This window comes from Canis aureus, chromosome 1 (assembly GCF_053574225.1).
Source record: "Canis aureus isolate CA01 chromosome 1, VMU_Caureus_v.1.0, whole genome shotgun sequence".
In the NCBI taxonomy this organism is placed as follows: domain Eukaryota; kingdom Metazoa; phylum Chordata; class Mammalia; order Carnivora; family Canidae; genus Canis; species Canis aureus.
In genome coordinates, this window is record NC_135611.1 from 1,730,630 (window position 1) to 1,749,894 (window position 19,265).

At 45.4% G+C, this 19,265-nt stretch overlaps 1 protein-coding gene across 8 annotated transcripts in view; it reads right to left on the reverse strand.

Annotated features, from left to right (window-relative positions):
* ATP9B (ATPase phospholipid transporting 9B) overlaps positions 1-16,671 on the reverse strand; it is a 236,962-nt gene extending 220,291 nt beyond the window's left edge. For 6 of the 8 annotated variants that reach the window (XM_077873965.1, XM_077873876.1, XM_077874054.1 and 3 more), the window contains exon 1: positions 16,509-16,671. In XM_077873965.1, coding sequence (XP_077730091.1) covers positions 16,509-16,630 — 122 coding nt within the window. In that variant the 5' untranslated portion in view covers positions 16,631-16,671. Of the gene's footprint in view, positions 1-15,821; positions 16,072-16,508 lie in introns of those variants that run through there. The other 2 variants (XM_077874142.1, XM_077874086.1) reach the window with 2 other exon arrangements.
* Positions 16,672-19,265: the final 2,594 nt, after the last annotated feature.

The following is a 19,265-nucleotide window of genomic DNA, read 5'->3' on the forward strand; positions in this document are numbered from 1 at the left end:
AATCTAAAATGGCAGCAGTGGCAACTGGCGAAGACAGTTACCTAGCCCTGGGAGGGTGCCGACTGAGCCCCAGGCTGCAGGGCCGCATCCAAGTGAAGGGACAGGGTGTGCATGGAATGGGTGCGGCACACAGGAAGGTAGGCTAAGGAAGGACTGCTAGCCACCCAAGCCAAGCCACAACTGTCCGTGGGAATTCTGAAACTAGAGTTGGGACACAGCGGGTAGCCTGCTTCAAGATAACTACAGCTATTAACTCCTGTAAGGGGATCCATGGGTGGCGCAGTAGTTTGGCGCCTGCCTTTGGCCCAGGGCGGGATCCTGGAGACCCGGGAACGAATCCCAAGTCGGGCTCCTGGTGCATGGAGCCTGCTTCTCCCTCTGCCTGTGTCTCTGCCTCTCTCTCTCTCTCTCTCTCTGTGTGTGTCTATCATAAATAAATTAAAAAAAAAAAAAAACTGTAAGAAGAGCTACTGGAGGGACACCTGGGTGGCTCAGTGGCTGAGCATCTGCCTTTGGCTAGGGGCGTGACCCAGAGTCCTGGGATGGAGTCCCACATCGGGCTTCCTGCATGGGGCCTGCTTCTCCCTCTGCCTATTGTCTCTGCCTCCCTTTCTCTGGGTCTGTCATGAATAAATAAAATCTTAAAAAAAAAAAAAAAAAAGAAGAAGAAGAAGAAGAGCTACTGGAGGTCTACACCATTACGCAGACCACAGAGCTCAAAACAGGACTCTTCTGGAAGAGAAGACAGAGACAGATGCATATGTAAAAGGATAAGAAAACATTTCCTATAAAGATGGAAGCTTACATACATGATCTACCTTCAATACCAAAAACACTGCTTTAAAAAAAAAAAAGATTTATTTATTTATGAGAGACAGAGAGAGAGACAGACAGGGAGAGAGAGAGAGAGAGAGAGAGGCAGAGACACAGGCAGAGGGAGAAGCAGGCTCCATGCAGGGAGCCCGAAGTGGGACTCGATCCCAGGTCTCCAGGATCATGCCCTGAGCTGAAGGCAGGTGCTAAACTGCTGAGCCACCCAGGCAGCCCTACTTTTTTTTTTTTTTTAAGCTGAAACCTACATGGGATCCCTGGGTGGCTCAGGGGTTTGGCGCCTGCCTTCAGCCCGTGGTGTGATCCTGGGGACCCAGGATCGAGTCCCATGTTGGGCTCCCTGCGTGGAGCCTGCTTCTCTCACTGTCTGTATCTCTGCCTCTCACTCTGTCTCATGAATAAATACATAAAATCTTTAAAAAGATAAAGCTGAAACCTACAGAACAGAAAACAAGAGATGATAACGAAATGTAGAGAGCTAGAAAGGAGAAGGATGGATGGTAAATAAGCAGGTCCAAGAAAAGAGACATGTCGGCACAGCAGTGGGGAAGTGGAACCTTGGGACCCTGCAGGGGTCAGCTGGTGTCCAAGGGCGTCTCTGAAGTGGGCGTGGAGGGAGGAAGAGTAGGAAGAAACATCTAGATTCTGGGTTGGCCCCTCCCTGCTACAGATCACAGGACATGTATCCCCTGGGGGAGGGAGGGCAGGAGAGAAAGAAAGCAGAGGGCGAGGCCAAGGGAAGGACAGTGAATGTGCAAGCCTGCAGGGCCTCCCTTCCCTGCCTCCCAGATAGGAATTCAGTGTTGAGAGAAGGAAGGTCAGAAGCCAGAGGCCAGAGTTTCTGAAACAGTCAGGCATGAATCTAAGCACTTCATAAACATTCTTTTAATTCTGTTTTATTTTAGACAATTAACAAAGAAAGTTTTTTTCTGTTTTTAAGATTTTATTTATTTATTCATGACGGGGGTGGGGGGAGGTGGGGGGAACAGACACAGGCAGAGGGAGAAGCAGGCTCCATGCAGGGAGCCTGACTTGGGACTCAATCTAAGGTCTCCAGGATCACACCCTGGGCTGAAGGCAGCGCTAAACCACTGAATCACCTGGGCTGGCCGGAAAGTTTTACTATAAAAAAGAAAAATAGCTTTAGATGCCCAAGACAAATGTGGTCCATCTTTATAATGTGACAGCAATCAGCTTTTAAAAAAGAAGGAAATGTGATGTGTGCTACAGCTCGAAGCTTGAGAACATGACGCTCAGTGGGGCCAGAAACAAGAAGACAAACCGTGATGCTCTCCAGCTCCCTGCGGTGATGAGGACAGTCAACTCCACATACAGATCTGGAGAGGGCTGGGGACTGGGAGGGGGACAGCAAGGCGTTCCATGGGAGCAGAGTTTGGGTTCAGAAGACCCAAGGGACCGTGGGGACGACAGCACAACAGTGTCAGTGTGCTCACTGCCCCCCCACCCTCAAGCAGACGTGGTCAAGATGCTAAGTTTTATGTTGTGTCTGACAGAATTTTCTTAAAAAGAAACAATTTCAGGATCCCTAGGTGGCTCAGCAGTTTGGCACCTGCCTTCCACCCAGGGTGTGATCCTGGAGTCCTGGGATAGAGTCCCACATCGGGCTCCCTGCATGGAGCCTGCTTCTCCCTCTGCCTGTGTCTCTACCTCTCTCTCTGTCTCTCATGAATAAATAAATTAAAATCTTTAAAAAAAAAAAAAAGAAAGAAACAATTTCTGTAAATATTACTGACTGCTGCTCCACAGTAGCCAAGTAACCCCTGAAGGACGGCTATTTCCTCAGCATTACCCACATCTCCCACAGGCCACGCTGGGCCGTACCCCCAGGTCAGCCTGAACTGTGCCCGAGGCCTGCCCTCTGGGTCCTGGCGCTGCCACAGTTAACGCGCTAACGGTGGCACAGTCACCTGGAAAACCAAATCTTCACACACTCGGCACACTCAGGCAGAAGTCTGATCCCTGGGGGAGCTGGTGTGTGGGTGAGATCAGACAGCAGACACTAAGAGAAAGAACGTCTGAGGAGACAGTGCCTCGAAATGGGGGCTGGGGGATGCAGAGCCTGCTACAGCCAGGCACCCCGCTCAGAGCAAAGGAGACACTGGGGGAAATGTTACAGCGCGTGACAAGAAAACAACATCTCATGAACAGTTCTTACAAATACAATTTTTATAAAGCAAACATGACGGAATGACGGAAGAGCAAAGATAATCCATGACAAAGGGACCTACAGCTGCATGCACAGCATCACGCACGGCCTCGTCAGGGACGCCAGCCTGGGAACCCACCGCCGAAGGGATGCCCCGAGCCAGCGCCCACCAGGGCGGCGGGGTGGCGGGGATGGGGCAGGAGGCCCACAGAGCCCTGGGACCGCCAGCGCCAACACAGAGCGGGTGGGCTGCATGCAGAGGGAGACAGGCAGCGGAGGCCCCGGCAAAGGTGTGAGGCCAGAGGCAGCTGGGTCTCAAGAAGAGACAGAGGCACAGAAGGTCTGGGGAGACCCCGAGGGGCTGCGGGGAAGCCAGCCAGCTGGAGCGGGCGAGCCCCGGAGGCAGCTGAGGAGGCTGCCGAGTGGGCCCGAGGGCAGGGCAGCCAGTGGAAGGACTCTCCCTAATTCTCAGTGGAAAGGGAAGTCACTCGGAAGGTTTTAAAGCTAGGAATCATTTTTGTTTTCAAAAGAACTTTTACCACCTGCAAATTAAAACAACCGAAAAAAGGAATTCTTAACAGTTAGCATTCTAAACAGTCTTGGATAAGTGGGCACTCGTAATGGCTTGTAACAGTGTGGGAACAACTTTTCTGGAGAATGGCTTTTGAAAATGCATCGAAAGTCCTTTTTTTGGTCATGTGAGTAAACTTTCACCACAGGTTCTAATTATCCCATGCAAACACAAATATTTGAAAACATGAAGAATGTATACAAAAATGAATCTACAAAGACGACCATTGCTGACTGTGCTGTGCTGCACAGGAGTCCGCCCAAAAAAGCACAAAGACTGTGATACCAATGATTAGTCTCGGTCACACGTGTCTGACCACTACACTGTCGCTGACAGCAGTGACCACAAGGAGAGGAGCGGCGGCCCCTGCCCTTGCTGCCGCACTAGCTCCCAGGGCTCACTGATTCCAGGGACCGCTGACACCAGCACATAACACCCCCACAACAAGGGACTCATCATTTTAGACGCTCAGGCAAAGGGTCCTCTCATCTGTGAAGTAGGAGGCCGAAAACAGAGTCAGCAAGTTTCCTCAGAAAAATTCCCTTTTTCTAATTCTGTGCATAAAATCATTTCTTTTAAAAGTCAACTACAAAATGAATATTTATACAAAATGCAATTAAAATTCAAAACGCCACTTAAATGTATTATAATATAGTATACAAAATGAGATTTTTTAGTCTTCTTCATTAAGTTCTTTCTGCGATTGTGTTGCATTTTAGCAAAAGTCACAATCTTATCAAGTTTAATGCTAGAAAAGTAGTAAAAAGCATTTGAAAGAAAATGAACATAAGCAACATCATGTTTAGTAACCTCCACTTCAGAGATGGAGCCTTTGAACTGGCAAGCAATTTATTCCATTTCCAAAGCAATTTTCCTATTGTATTGAAAATTTTACCTCAGTATTTAAAAACAATAAGATGATGAATAATGGATTTTTTCAGAGACAGGATAAGCAGAAAATCTTAAGTGTCTTTGTTGCCTAGTGTCATACACACTTAATTGGTTTGTCACTCAAGAAAAATCAACGTTTCCAGCAATTAAGTATAATTCTGGAAACATATTTTTAAAACGAATAAAAACAATGTGAACAAAGACGACAGAACAGATGATACCAAACCCAAGAGTACTGCCATGCTAAGAAATGGAGACAGCTCTCTTGCTGCTGCCAAAGGTTTAGAAAAATTAGGAACTTTCAACAAAACACTCAAGTACTAGAAGGTGCATAATTTACGTGTATCTAAGTAAAAGTAAAAGTAAAAGTAGGTCAATACAATAACTAGCTTAAACTCACATTAAGTATCTAACAGCCTTATTGTTTCCATTTTGATGAGGAACATTTCTGAGAAGGCAACTGATATAGTAAAGGGAGAAACCATTTAAAATATGCCTACAGCTTAAACTTTCTTTAAGAAAAATAAACACTGCCTCCTTTTGCCTGCATGTTAGTAAAGTAGAAAAACAAAGCAACAAAGTGCTATAAAGAAATGTGTATGTTTCCTTCATCAAATACTGCTTCCAAGTTCAAGTGTGTCACTGATGAGTCATTAATAAGCAGCAGAACCGGGGATCCCTGGGTGGCTCAGCGGTTTAGCGCCTGCCTTCAGCCCAGTACGTGATCCTGGAGTCCCAGGATCGAGTCCCACATTGTGCTCCCTGCATGCAGCCGGTTTCTCCCTCTGCCTGTGTCTCTGCCTCTCTCTCTCTCTCTCTCTCTCTCTGTCTCTCATGAATAAAAAAAATCTTAAAAAAAAAAAAAAGCAGAACTGTATAACTACTGGGAAATTGGGACTCTTCCTTTCCTACAGCAGCAGAGGAGATAAACAGCAGAATAGTTTAAAAAAGAAGAAGAAGGAGGAGGAGGAGGAGGAGGAGGAAGGAGGAGGAGGAGGGAGGAGGAGGGAGGAGGGGGAGGAGGAGGAGGAGGAAGAAGGAGGAGGAGGAGGAGGAGGAGGAGGAAGGAAGAAGAAGAAGAAAAGGAGGAGGAGGAGGCGGAGGAAGAGGAGGAGGAGGAGGAGGAGGAGGAGGAGGAGGAGGAGGAGAAAAAGTAAAGGAACGGTGCCTGAAAAGCATGCCTTGACCTTAGCAATAAAAACAAGCAAGGGCCAGAACCAGTCAGCCCCTCACACCCAGAGATGTCCCCACACGAACCATGTACACAGTAACCTCGGAGCAGCTGACTCCTCTTCCACGATGTTCTGTCAGAAACCTCAGTACCAATTTCTTGACATAAGAAATTACACCAATACTACACATAAATTGAAATAAACTTCTAAATGAGAATTAATGGTACAAGATCTAATATTATATAAATGCCAATCCAGAAATTTGAAGATAAGTGGGTCAATCAGCTCAGGACACATACTCCATCCAGTTCCCTAAAACCGTGATGTTCACAATCACCAAATCTATCTTCATCCTAATACTGTCAGTTGTAGAAAATGAAGTAAAACATTTCTATTCTGGCAGGTTTAAAGAATTTCACAAACTTAACTACAGATCCTTAAAAACATATCTCTGATTCCAAGGAATCCTGGGCCTGGGCGCTTTGATAAATGCCATCTTAAGAATCATTCCGTACTTGGAAAAACCTTTTCAGTTGTGAATCATCACAGAAAAGAAGAAGTTTCATCTTTACAACCAGTAAGGTATTTTTTAGATCATCATCACAGTTGTAAAATTTTTAAGACTCAGGGAAAATTGTATATAGATACTTAGAATGAGAAAACCAGCATTAAAAAAAATTTGTTTTGCCTCTATCAAGAAACACACTAATATTTTAGAGATAATCAGACAATAGCCATCTGTTCTCAGCATGAATCTCTTTTCAAACACTAAAGTTTAACTATTATAATACTGCAAATGGCTCTAGGCAGGGCCAAAAGCCATACTGCAATGAGAAGCAAAGAAAAGGTACTAACAGACGTGGATAAACAAAATATGTCCAGGTTCATTCATTCTTCCTTCAACTGTGAAGATAATTTGAATGACATAGGTACCATTTAAAAGTCAGAAATGAAAAATATCAAGTTAACAAATATCTTACTTTTACTCAACTATACACAATGCAAGAAGAAAAGCAATGCCTCACATTAGTTTATAGAAAGGATTTTAACAAGTAATTACATTCTTACCGAACTGTTAAATACTATGTATGGGACACAGTATTTCACTCACCTAATAACTTCTAAAATAAATAAATAAATAAAATCACCAGCCTCTCCCATTGCAAAAATACAAGAACATCCTCATGTATTAACCACACTCACATCGTATCTAATTCAGCCCATTGAAATTTTCATAGTACAAACCCAATGATGAACAATTTTATACAAGTTGTAACAAATTACAATCACTATATTTTAAGTATATTGTGTACTAAACTGGTATGATTATAATGAAATAAAAATAATTTCACCCCAAGGAAAACCTGAGAATCTTTAAAATACATTACTACAATTCATTATACATTATAAGCACAAAATGACATTTTTATATGGTCAAGGAAAAAGCCTTTTAAAGCTCACAAAGCAGGGCAGCCCAGGTGGCTCAGCGGTTTAGCACCGCCTTCAGGCCAGGGTGGGATCTTGGAGACCCAGGATTGAGTCCCACAGTCAAGCTCCCTGCATGGAGCCTGTTTCTCCCTCTGCCTGTGTCTCTGCCTCTCTGTGTGTGTGTCTCATGAATAAATAAATAAAATCTTAAAAATAAGTAAATAAAGCTCACAAAGCAAGAAAAGCCCGTATCAAAGCTGTTTTTCTAACAACTAATTAGCTTTCAATAGTCAATGTGAAGGAAAAAGACCTCGTAACATAAACTTTTGTCCTTGGAAATACAAGACTGTATTTGCATTGTTTATATCTAATCTATTTTTTAGCTGCATTCTAATGTATAACATACATTTCCCAAAACAGAAATACTTAGAAAAGCCTAATTTTGATATAAAACCTTACAGTTCTGAACTCTGAAATTAAAGAGATCTGTTAAAAGTCAAAAATACACTTAAAAACAGTTAGCTTTATCAAGTACATCTGACTGCAATAAGAACACTTATGGAGATGAGGTGGAGGTGGTAATAACAGGGCGCCAGGTCTCTTTCAGAGGTGAAGAAAACCCTCCAACACTGACTGTGGTGATGGCGGCACTTTCCTGTGAATACAGTAAAACACTGAATTTTACACTCTAAATGGGAGACCTGTATGGTATGTGAACTGTATCCAAAGAGTTGTTAGTGAATGAAAAAATAAATAAGAGTAACTTTAAAATAAAATGAGGAAAGACAAAAACAGAACAAAGGTAAATGACTCCTTCCGGCCAGTTCCAGAGCAACACTGACTGGATGCCCCACCCCCGCCAACAAAGCTATAATCCTGGAGAGGACACAGGGAAAGGTGAAGAGGAGGAGGCAGACTAGGAAGGACCTCGGACTCCAGAGGTCACACAACAGTGAATTCCCAACGTGCTCCTTCTGCCTCATTTACCCCAAATTATGTACTAGAGAGTCAGCAGCCAGAAAAAAATCAAGGGCAAAAACCAAAGAGAGCCCCAAGAACAGTCTTTCCCTCCTGCCCATCCCCACCACTGTCACAGGAACCCAGAGGTAAAGGGTCTCAAGGCCATACAGCAGGCAGCCACGGGCTGCAATAAACAGGCATTCCTCCATCTCCAGACAAGGGGACATTAGCAGAGCTCCAGGGGCACCACACACCCCATCTCTGCCCTGTGGTAAAGTGGCACCCTCTTCTCCCAGGGGTCAAAAGGAACCTGGCTTTCACCCCATCTGGCAGTAACAAGGCAGCGTCACTTCATCCCAACCCTCTGGTCCCCAGTTCCAGTGGTGTCAGAGGAGGCCTGATAAAACAGAAGATTTGAACTAAGTCTAGAGCCTCATAGCATAATACTCAAAATGTCCAGGGTACAATCAAAAAGTACTCATTATACCACAAGCCAACTTCCATCTTCCAACTTTCCATCTTCTGAAGGAAAGATAATCAACAGATGCCAACATCAAAGAGATGCATATGTTGAAATGTGATAAAGATTCTAAAACATTCATCATAAAAATGTGTCAATGGGCAATTACAAACATACTTGAAGCAAATGAAAACAAAAAACCAGCTATTTCAGCAAAGAAAGCTAATACAAAGAAGAATCAAATGGAAATTCTACAACTAAAAAATACATTAGCAGAGATTTGGAAACTTAATGGATAGGGTTCAGAGGCAGAAGAAACAAAGGAAAAGCCAATGAACTTAAAGAGTGAACAAAAGAAACCATCCAATCTGGACAGAAAATGGACTTAAAACAAATGAGCAGAAACTCAGGACCGTAAGAGACACACGAAAAGATCTCAGAAGGTGTCTCCAGGGACAGTATTAGAAGAGATGAAAGTGGATAGGGCTTGAAAATTATTTAGACAAATAATGGCTGAAAACTTCTAACTAGATGAAAGATATAAACTTGCAGATTCAATATGCTATGTGAACCCTAAACAGTATAAACCCAAAGAAATCTATGCCAAGACCCATAATAAACTACTGAGAACTAAAGACAAGAGAAAAGCTTGGAAGTAATGAAAAATGACATCATAGCCAAAGGAAAAAAGAAAACATTCAAAGAACATCAGATTTCTCATCAGAAATCATGGAGGCCAGAAAGAAGGAATATAACATTTTCCAAGTGCTAAAATAGAAAAAGAACTGTCAACCTCAAATTGTGTATCTGGTGAAATTACCCTTCAGGAATGAAGGAAAAATAAGACCTCCTAAGATGAAAGAAAACTAAAAAAAAAAAAAAAAAAAAAAAAAAGAAAACTAAGAAAATTTATTTTCAGCAGACCTACACTAAAAGAATAGCAAGGAATTCTTAGAACAGAAATAATACAGTAAGAAATTCAGGAACTTCTGGAAATAAGAGAACAGAAATAGGGAAAACATGAATCAATACAGTTTTCTAGGTTATGTTTGAGAGAGACCAAAATCATAACACTGTCTGATCTATAGCTCTAGTCAGATGTAAGAGAAATATTTACATACTTTTACATATGCAAATTTATACATAACTTTACAAGAGAAATACTTCATCAGTAGGGATCAGTACAGGGATGTAAAGAGGTAAGGACTCCTCACTTTATTAACGCTTATAAAATATCAACACCAGAATACTGTGATGAGTCACATACACATAATGTAACACCTGGAACTGCCACTAAATAAGAGATACAAAGAGATACAGTGGAAGAACACCACTGTTAAATCAAAATGGAATTCTAAAAAATGTTCAAGTAACCCAGAGAAAAACAGGAAAAAGAAAACAAAGAAACAAAAAACATGGCAATCAAAACAAAAATGGCAGATATAAGCTCTAACTTACCAATCATTATACCAAACTTAAATGTTCTAAACATAAAATCATAAGACAGAGATTGGCAGAGTAGATAAAAAACATAAGCCAACTATAAGCTGACTATAAGAAACTCACCTCAAATATAAGTAGGCTGAAAGCAAAAGGATAGAAAATTATATGCCAGGCAAACATTAATCAAAAGAAAGCCTGAGTGGCTATATAAGTGTCAGAAAAAGCCAAGCCCAGAGCAAAAATATTATTAGAGACAGACGGAAATTATTTAATAATAAAAGTGTCAGCCTATCAAAACAGAATAATCCCAAACATGTCTGCACCAAATGACAGATTGGCAAAACATGTGAAGTAAAAACTGATAAAACTAAAAGGAAAAATAGACAAATGCACAATTGAAGTTAGAGACTTCTAACAACCAAACCACTCTCAACAACCAAGAGAACAACCACACCATAAACTAGCAAGAATAACTAAAAGGGGGCAGCCCTGGTGGCGCAGCAGTTTGGCGCCACCTGCGGCCCAGGGTATGATCCTGGAGACCCGGGATCTGGATCCGGTCCCATGTCGGGCTCTCTGCATGGAGCCTGCTTCTCCCTCTGCCTGTGTCTCTGCCTCTCTCTCTGTATGTCTTTCATAAATAAATAAATAAAAAACCTTAAAAGAAAAAAAAAACAGGATCTAGTCAACGTTCCAGAATACTTCATCCAACGAAAACACAATACACTTTCTTTTGGGCCCTAGAATTCTTACCAATAAAGACCATATTCTTGGTCACAAAACTAATCACCAAATGAAAATAAATGAAATAACATGAAACATGCTCTTTAACCATAAAGAAATCATACTAGAAGTTGGTAACAGAAAAGTAGCAGTAAATTTTCTATACATGCTCCTAAATAATCCATGGAACAAAAAGCAAGTCTCAAAGTAAAACAAAATGCAAAAATTTGTGGGACACAGATAAATCAGTGCCAAGAGGGAAATTTACACCACAAAACGCTGATGTTAAAAAGAGGAAAAGTCTCCAATCAATCAACAGTCTAAACTCCTACCCTAAGAAACAAGAATTGAAAGACAAAAATAAACCTAAAGCAAACAAAAAGGAGGGAAAAATAAAGCACAGAAATTAATAAAATTGAAAACAGAAAACTGGGATCCCTGGGTGGCGCAGCGGTTTAGCGCCTGCCTTTGGCCCAGGGAGCGAACCTGGAGACCCGGGATCGAATCCCACGTCGGGCTCCCGATGCATGGAGCCTGCTTCTCCCTCTGCCTATGTCTCTGCTTCTCTCTCTCTCTCACTGTGTGCCTATCATAAATAAATAAAATAAAATAATTAAAAAAAAAAAAAGAAAACAGAAAACTATAGGAAAAAATGTAAAATAAAAGATGACTTTAAAATACCAAGCTGATCAACAAAGAGTGAAGGCACAAACCACCAATATCTAAATGAAACATCAAAAAGATAGTAAGAGAATACTACAAACAACTCTACACACATAAATATGGCAACTTTCCTGAAAAGGATCAATTCCTCAAGAGCACAATCATAACTCATACAATATGAAATGGCTCATTTGAAGAGCCTAGTTAACTATGAAAGAAACTGAGTTTGTAAATTGAAACAGCAAAAAAAAGAAATCTCTAGGTCCAGATGGTTTCACTGGAAAATTCTACCAAACACTTAAAGAAGTTAACACCAACTCTATTCACTGTCTTCCAGAAAGCAGGAGACAAGGGAACTCTTCCCATGTCATCTCATGAGGCCAGGTATTGTGGTAAAAGCTGACAGTCACTGTCATTCTTTTCATGGAAAATAAGTATTTACAGTCAAGTGCAATCTGTGCTGAGGGGAACAGGGATCTTTAGGAGCCAAACAGCATCTAATTCTGTCCTGGCTGGCATTGAGATCATGGAAAGCTTCTAAAGAAAAGTAATTTTAGGCACACCTGGATGGCTCAGTAGGTTAAGCATCTGCCTTCAGCTCAGGTCATGATCCCAGGTCCTAGAATTGAGCACCATGTCAGGCTCTGCATTTCCCTCTGCCTCTGCTGTTCCTCCCGCTTGTTCTCTCTCTTTCTCTCTCTCCCTCTAATAAATAAACATCATTAAAAAGAAAGAAAAGATAAAAAGTAATTTTAGGTGTTGACAAAGTCAGGAATATAACCACTGAAATATGGACATTTTAACTACCAGAAGAAACAGCTAAAAAAAAAAAAAAAAAGAAAAGAAAGAAAAGAAAAGAAAAGAAAAAAGAAACAGCTAGAAGAATCCAAAATAAGTGCCTCTGGGGTCAGAAGGAAGGAATAAGCAGAGTATGGAGGCACAGTATCTTCTTGTAAGCCTTTTACCATATGTAACTATGATAAAATATGATCAAATTTCACAAAATAATGTTAAAGCACATTCCAGGCAAGAACAATCTCTCCCTGCTCCTCTTACCTAAGTCCAACTATAAACTTTGGAAATAAAAGAAGAGCCAAGCAAAGGAGAGCTCTGGAAGGTGGTAAGAAGGCAGCAGGTAAAAGGCAGAGGGTTGGGCTGGCCAACAGGCACGTGCAGAGCAGGTACAACCAGGACCTATGACTGAAGAAACGACACAGTGGCAGGACACCCTACATGCCCTCACCCTACAGAAGGAAGGAGATAGGCCTGGCATTCCCAACCTAGCAAGAAAGGGCAGCCCAGAAAGATCATTCCTCCCCTGAAAGGAGCGAGAGTCCACCACTACCAGCAAGAGAGATCAACAAATGCTGTGGGAAATGGTATCCTTCCCCACAGACCTAAAGTCTCCCCTGTCCCATCAGGGCACACTGGTGCATCTGGGTGACACCAGTTTGAGGAACCCTGCCACAACAGGAGGTTAGAGCCTCAGAAAGCCCCTGTGTCCCCATGGGCCTGAGATGCCCCTCTCTCACGAGGAGGGCAGCCAGGCAGCACCAACAAGTACAATCCTACTTCAGAAGCAGCCAGTCCAGGAATACACTTCTATTTAGGGCCTGAACTCCCCTCCTCTGCCACCAGACACCAGAGCAGAAGGGGCACCAGCAAGAGGGACTGGGCCACAGTGGTGCTGAGACTCCTCCCCTAGCCAGACACACACAACAGCCAGCAGGCACGTGCAGAGCACGTACAACCATAACACTGCCCATCAACAGGCCTTTTCATCACATAGACTAACCACTCCTTCTCATACCAAGAGGCACTGGGCCTGGGGAAATCCCCCCCCTTCCTCTCAGCAGTATAAGCGAATACAAGTACGTCCCAGCATACACATAAACCAAGCACACCAAAACTCTGAGCACAAAGTTAAACTGTCACTGGAATCACAGCCCACACATGTAGGCCAGGATCTATAGGCTAAATCTAAACAGGGTGATCACCTGCTAAAGTAAAAGATATAAACAGAACCCACAGTCTCCAACCAGAATAGACAAAATGTCCAGGATAAAACAGAAAACCACCAGTCATACCAAGAACCAGAAGAGTAACAGTGTGAGTTAGAAAAGAAGATCAAAAGACACCAAAACTTGAGACACCTGGGTGGCCCAGTGGCTGAACGTCTGCCTTTGGCTCAGAACATAACCCCGGGGTCCTGGGATCGAGTCCCACATCAGGTTCCCCGCAGAGAGCCTGCTTCTCCCTCTGCCTATGTCTCTGCCTCTCTCTCTCTGTCTCTCATGAATAAATAAATAAAATCTTAAAACACACACACACAACTTAGATTAACTCAGATCTGGGAATTATGTGACAATCACTTTAAGCAGCAAACTTAAAAATGCTTCAACAACCAATTACGAACTCTCTTAAAAACAGAAAAAGTATAAAACTGACAAATATGCTAGTGAAAATAAAACACTACTGCATGGGATCAACAGAAGAGTGAAGATGACAAAGGGCAGAATTAGGGAATTTGAGAATAAATCAATACAATTCACACAATCTTCATACAAACAAAAGAAACTAGGGGGTAAAAGCCTAAGAGAGTCATGTAACACTAGCAAAAGATCCAACATTTCTATCATCCCAGTACCAGCAGGAGAAATAGAAGACAGTGAAGACCAGAGTACTTGACGAAACTCCCTAACTTTGGTGAAACAAAACCCAACAGATGAAAAAAGCTTACTAAATACCAACTAAGATAAACTGAAAGAAATCCACACCAAGATACATCACCATCAAACTTGCAAACATGAGAGACAAAGACTTGAAAGCAGTCAGAGAAAATGGCACATTACCCACAGGGGCACAGCAACTCCAGCAGCAGTGAGCTTCTCATCAGAAATCATGAAGGCTAGATGGACGTGTAACAAGTTTTCAAGGCTAACCAGATAACTGTCAACCAGGAATTCTAGAGCCAATAAATCCATCATCCTTCAGGAAGGAAGATATAAAAACATTCTAAGAAGAAATTTCAAGACTGGTTACAGGAAGCACTTCAAATAGAAAGGAATGGAGAAAAACGAGAATCCTGGAGTACAAGGAAGGAAGAATACCAGAAAGAGTAAAAACACGGGTACATACAATGGACTAATCTATAATCATGAGCTTTATAAACCATATTTGATGATTCAAACAAGAAGTGTAATACCATCTGATATTCAAGACACGCTATTCAAAGCGTAGAGGGAGAAGATGGATGGGTAAAGGCCCAAAATGCAAATAATGTTTACACACTCTAGGGCACAGCCTAAAATCCTAATCCCAACACCCCCTGGTAATAAATCACATAGGTATACTAGAGCACATACTACAACTATACAACAATCTGCACTCAAAAATACTGTAGCAATATCCAAAAAGAAAAGTTGAAATTATCTAAAGGAATGCAAGAGAAACAGAAGAGGAATGAGAATCAGAAAAAAAAAAAAAAAAAAAAAACAGGAAATAAACAAATAATAAAATAGCACCTACACTCTAACGTTGCAATAATTAACTTAAATGTAAAGAGTTGAAATCCACCAGTGCAGGGACTGACAGAGTGCATAATGGAAAACCAGGATCCAACAAAGAAACTCACTGCAAATTCAGCGTAGATGGGTTGAAAGAGAACATCAAGTAAACGTTAATCCACAATAAAGCAGATTTCAGAGCAAAGAAAATGACCAGAGACAAAGAAGAACGTTCTGTAATATGAGACAATCCACCAGAAGACATAAGGATGCATAATGTGTCCGTACCAAATGACAGAACCTCAAAATACCTGGAGCAAAAACTGAGATGCAAAACGTGATGCAAACCTACTGTGAAATAAGTAGCATATTTCCAAATAACGATCTAAAATCAAGCACTCAGAGAATTACTAACACAATTACTAAATAGGTAACACCAGGGAGAGAAAGAGAAATGGTACTTCTGGCCGAACGCTAAACACAGGCACCTTGCTAGGTTCTCCTGTAACCCTTCACCATCCTGCAGGAAAAAAACACTATCCCCCCATCTTACATCCAGGAAACGGGGTTTCAGTTTAGTAAGCAAATGAGCCGAGATTCAATTGAGCTCTAAAACATGACAATACAGACTTTCGGACTCTATGTTTCAGTTTCTCAAATAGCCCAGAACAACATTACTCTAAAACTCAAACCCTGAAGCAACTGGCTATCGAAAAACGTAGTTTTTCCTCTTATGCAGTAAAAGTCAACTGCTTCCTGACTTGGGCTCAGGGGGCGATCTCAGGATGAGATCAGGCGGAGAGGTGGAGCCCCAACGGGGTCCTCGCTGTGCGGGGTCCCGGAAGATTCTCCCCCCTCCCCTGCACCTGCCCCTCCCAATCCCCCACCTCATTCAAGGAAGTCAATCTTTTTAAAAAGTTAATTGCTTCTACACTTCCTCAGGAATAAAGTTTCGACTGATCGTAGAAGACAGTATTTCCCTTTTATAACTTTCTCTAGTAACTACCGTCTACAAAATGCAGTCTTCCTCTTCTTGGGCGAGAAAGACGTTGGACGTGAGCTGACACCAAGTAGAGGACGAGACGTCCACCGCGTGACTAAACCCCGGCACCGTCCGACAACTTAACCTTCTACAGTTCCGTTTCCCGTGGCTAAAAGCAAAAACTTTGGTCGACACAAAATACTTTGTGAACACACGATGAAGTAAAGTGTACTTAGCGGACACGCTCACGGTTCCCGCGCCCTTCCACTGGTGACAGCAAGCGCTCCCGCACCGCTCACAGCCGTGTCCGCCCCCCACGCCGTCCGCAGGGGCGCGCCCCCGCCCCCGCCCCCGCCCGCGCCCCCCAGCGCGTCCCCGTGCGTCTGACGGCCCACCCGGACCGGACACAGCTGGGGGCGGCCCCGCCGGGCCCTGACACGCCGTCGCGGAGCCTGTCCCGCGGCGGGGACGCTCTCCAGAGCCCAGGCGCACCGGGGTCGGAAGCTTTGTGCGCGCGGACACACCCGCTGGCCGGGGACCCGGGGACCCGGGGACCCGAGGACCCGGGCACGGCCCCCGCCCCCGCCCCCGCCACGGCCCCCTCCCCGGCGGGGCCCCCACCGGCAAAGGGCCCCCCGGCCGCGGCCCCCACCCGCACAAGGCGCGGGGGGACGGGCGCCGCGGGCGGAGGGAGGTCGGCCCCGTCGTTACCTGCTGGGCCGCTCGGCCCCGGGCCCGAGCCCGAGCCCCGCCGCGCTGTAGTAGGCCGCACGTTTGCGGTTGGCCGCGGCCGCCGCGCTGCGAACCGGGTAGAGAGGGATCTGATCCGCCATGTTCCGGCCGCGACCTTTCCGCCCCTCCCCGCCCCACCTCAATTCGCTGCCTTTCCCCGCCCTCTCAGCTCAGCTCCGGCCCGGCCGAGGCACCGCCCCCCGAGCGTCGGGGCCCGATCGCGTCACTGCGCGTCGGGGCCTGATGACGACAGCGTGCGGCAAAAGGAGGGCGCGGAAAGCGCCGGCGTTAGGAGACCCCGAAGCGCGTCCGGGCCCAATGACGTCACCGCGCGGCGCCGGCGCGAGCGGAGGCGGTGTCGCTCCGAGGCCCCCCCCGCCCCCCGGCGCGCCCGGGCCGGAAGGCGTCACCGCGTGGCCTGCGCGCGCGCGAAGGCGGGGTCTCCCGGCAGCCCCGCCCCCGGTGCTGGGCGTGTGCGCATGCGTGTGCGGCGCGCGCCGGGCGGTCTCTCGGGCCTGCGGGGCGGGTGTGCGTCCCGAGGCCGCGGGGACCTCCTGGCGTGTGGGTGCGTCTGCTTTGTCCCCCGCCTACGGAGTAAAGTTCCCTTCCGTGGCCCCGAATTCCGGAGAGCTCCCGGCCCTAGAGGCGTTCAAGTGTGGTATACTCGTCTGTCGCCTGGGGCTGTGCTCGGGACTCCCCGCCTCTCACCCCGAGGGCACGCCCGGGTGCGACCCCCAGGCCTTCCTCTGACCCAGAGCACGGCCGGGTGTCAGGGGGACCCCAGAGGGGCGCCTCCTCCAGGCATGGGTAGGACCCCAAAAGCCTGGCCTGAAGCCTCAGCTGTGACGGAAACGGTGGGTGAGCGCATCCCGCACGCTGCGCTCTTGGAGCGACCAGGTGGAGAAGGGGTGGCCCCGCTGTGTCCCCGCACTGCTGTGGTCGGGGTCCACTGCGCGGGCGGTAGGTAGGGCTGGCTGCCGCGCTGGGAAGGCCCAGGCAGGCAGTGCCGTCCCTGCAGGTGCCCTGCCGCAAGGTTCCTGACAGCCTGCTTGCAGACACCTGCATCTCAGGTGCGGCCGCCTGCGGAACACCTGCCTCTGCCTGCTCCCACCGTGCATTCCTCTCGGAGGTCCCCAAACTGCTGCCCACCCCCGACAGGCAGCCCCAGACGTTCCATGCTTCCTCTTCCTCCTGATAAAACAATTTGCCTTCAGAAACCCTGGAACTCCTCCTGAAATAAAAGTGACATCAGAAGGGCTCCCTGGCTGCAGCAGCCTTTATTAATTTAGTCTTAGAGGGGGTTTTGTCTTAGATAGTTTGAGGTATTCATTTCAATGAATTCATTTTTTTATTTGGAAGATTTCTCGTCAGTCCTTTGTCCTATCCTATTCCTATTTCATTTCTACCTGTTTTGTTTCTTACTTGAAGTTAAGGAGAAGAAAACGTTTTGATTTTTGACTTGTGAATTGTTTTTCTTAGTACCAGATTTCTTCAGATGTCTTGGAATTTAGGTTTGTGGGCACATTTTCAGTGCTCAGGAGATGCTGGCCCCCGGTGCCCAATCTCCTCACTCTTCAGCCCAGAACTGGGCCCCACAGGGCATGTCAGCACTTCCAGTAGCAGGGACACCATGTCCGATCCAGGGTCTGCAGGCAGTGGGATTCATTCTTGGTCTTCGGTTTGGGTCTGTGTATTCATGCTCTTAATCTTCCACCTGGTAACCCCTAAGCAGCCGTCCGCAACAGGGCTTCTTTGGTTGTTTAGGTTAGCCTCCTGCATAGAGTAGGAGCCCGAGGGGTGAGCCCATCACCGACTCCCATGGCCAACGTCCAGCCGCAGAAGCCAGCCAACTGGAGCCACACCCGTCCCTGTTTCTAGTCCAATAACTTTGGTGTTTTCAAGCGCTGCTGTTTCTTTTTGTTTCCTGCTTCCCTAATTTATACATCCGTTGTATAAATATGTCATCCGTTGTATGACTATGTATTTGGAGCAACACGTTCAACATAAACTTCTAGATTCTAGACTTATCTTAACTAAATATTTTCATGTATTACTTTCTCAACTTAAAAACTTGTTTGTGGGACACATGCGGGGGTTCAGTTGGTGAAGCGTCTGCCTTCGGCTCAGGTCATGATCTTAGGGTCCTGGGATGGAGCCCCACATTGGGCTTCGTGGTCACCCAGGAGTCTGCTTCTCACTCTGCCTGCCAATCCCCCTGCTTGTGTGTGCGCTCTCTCTCTCTCTCTCTCTCTCTCTCTGTCACACACACACACACACACACACACTTATTTGTTAAAAAGATAATATTCTTAAGTAGTTGCTCCAACTTTCTGGTGCCATTTTGCTACTTCACTGCATTTTATGTGGCTTGAATACACAGGCTACTCTATGGACATCACTGTCAGAGTGACCTTTGCTTGCAAAATGAACGTGGGCTCATTCTCTCCCTTAGACTCCCTGCAGCAGCTGATGCTATGACCCAGCTCCTCACCTCTTTCAGCTGCTGACATTGTTATACCAAGTGCTCAACCGCACCCCACAGCGGACACGGTTACCGCCAGGTAGACAACTACACCTCACAATGGACAGGGTTACCTCTGGCTAGATAACTAGAACCCATAGTGGGTGGGATGATAACGAGACAAATCCTCTGCCTCTCCTCCTTCATGAACTCACTCTTTGCTGGATATTTCTCTTTCACAGCCTACCCACTTTAAGTAAAATCCCCTCGAACCT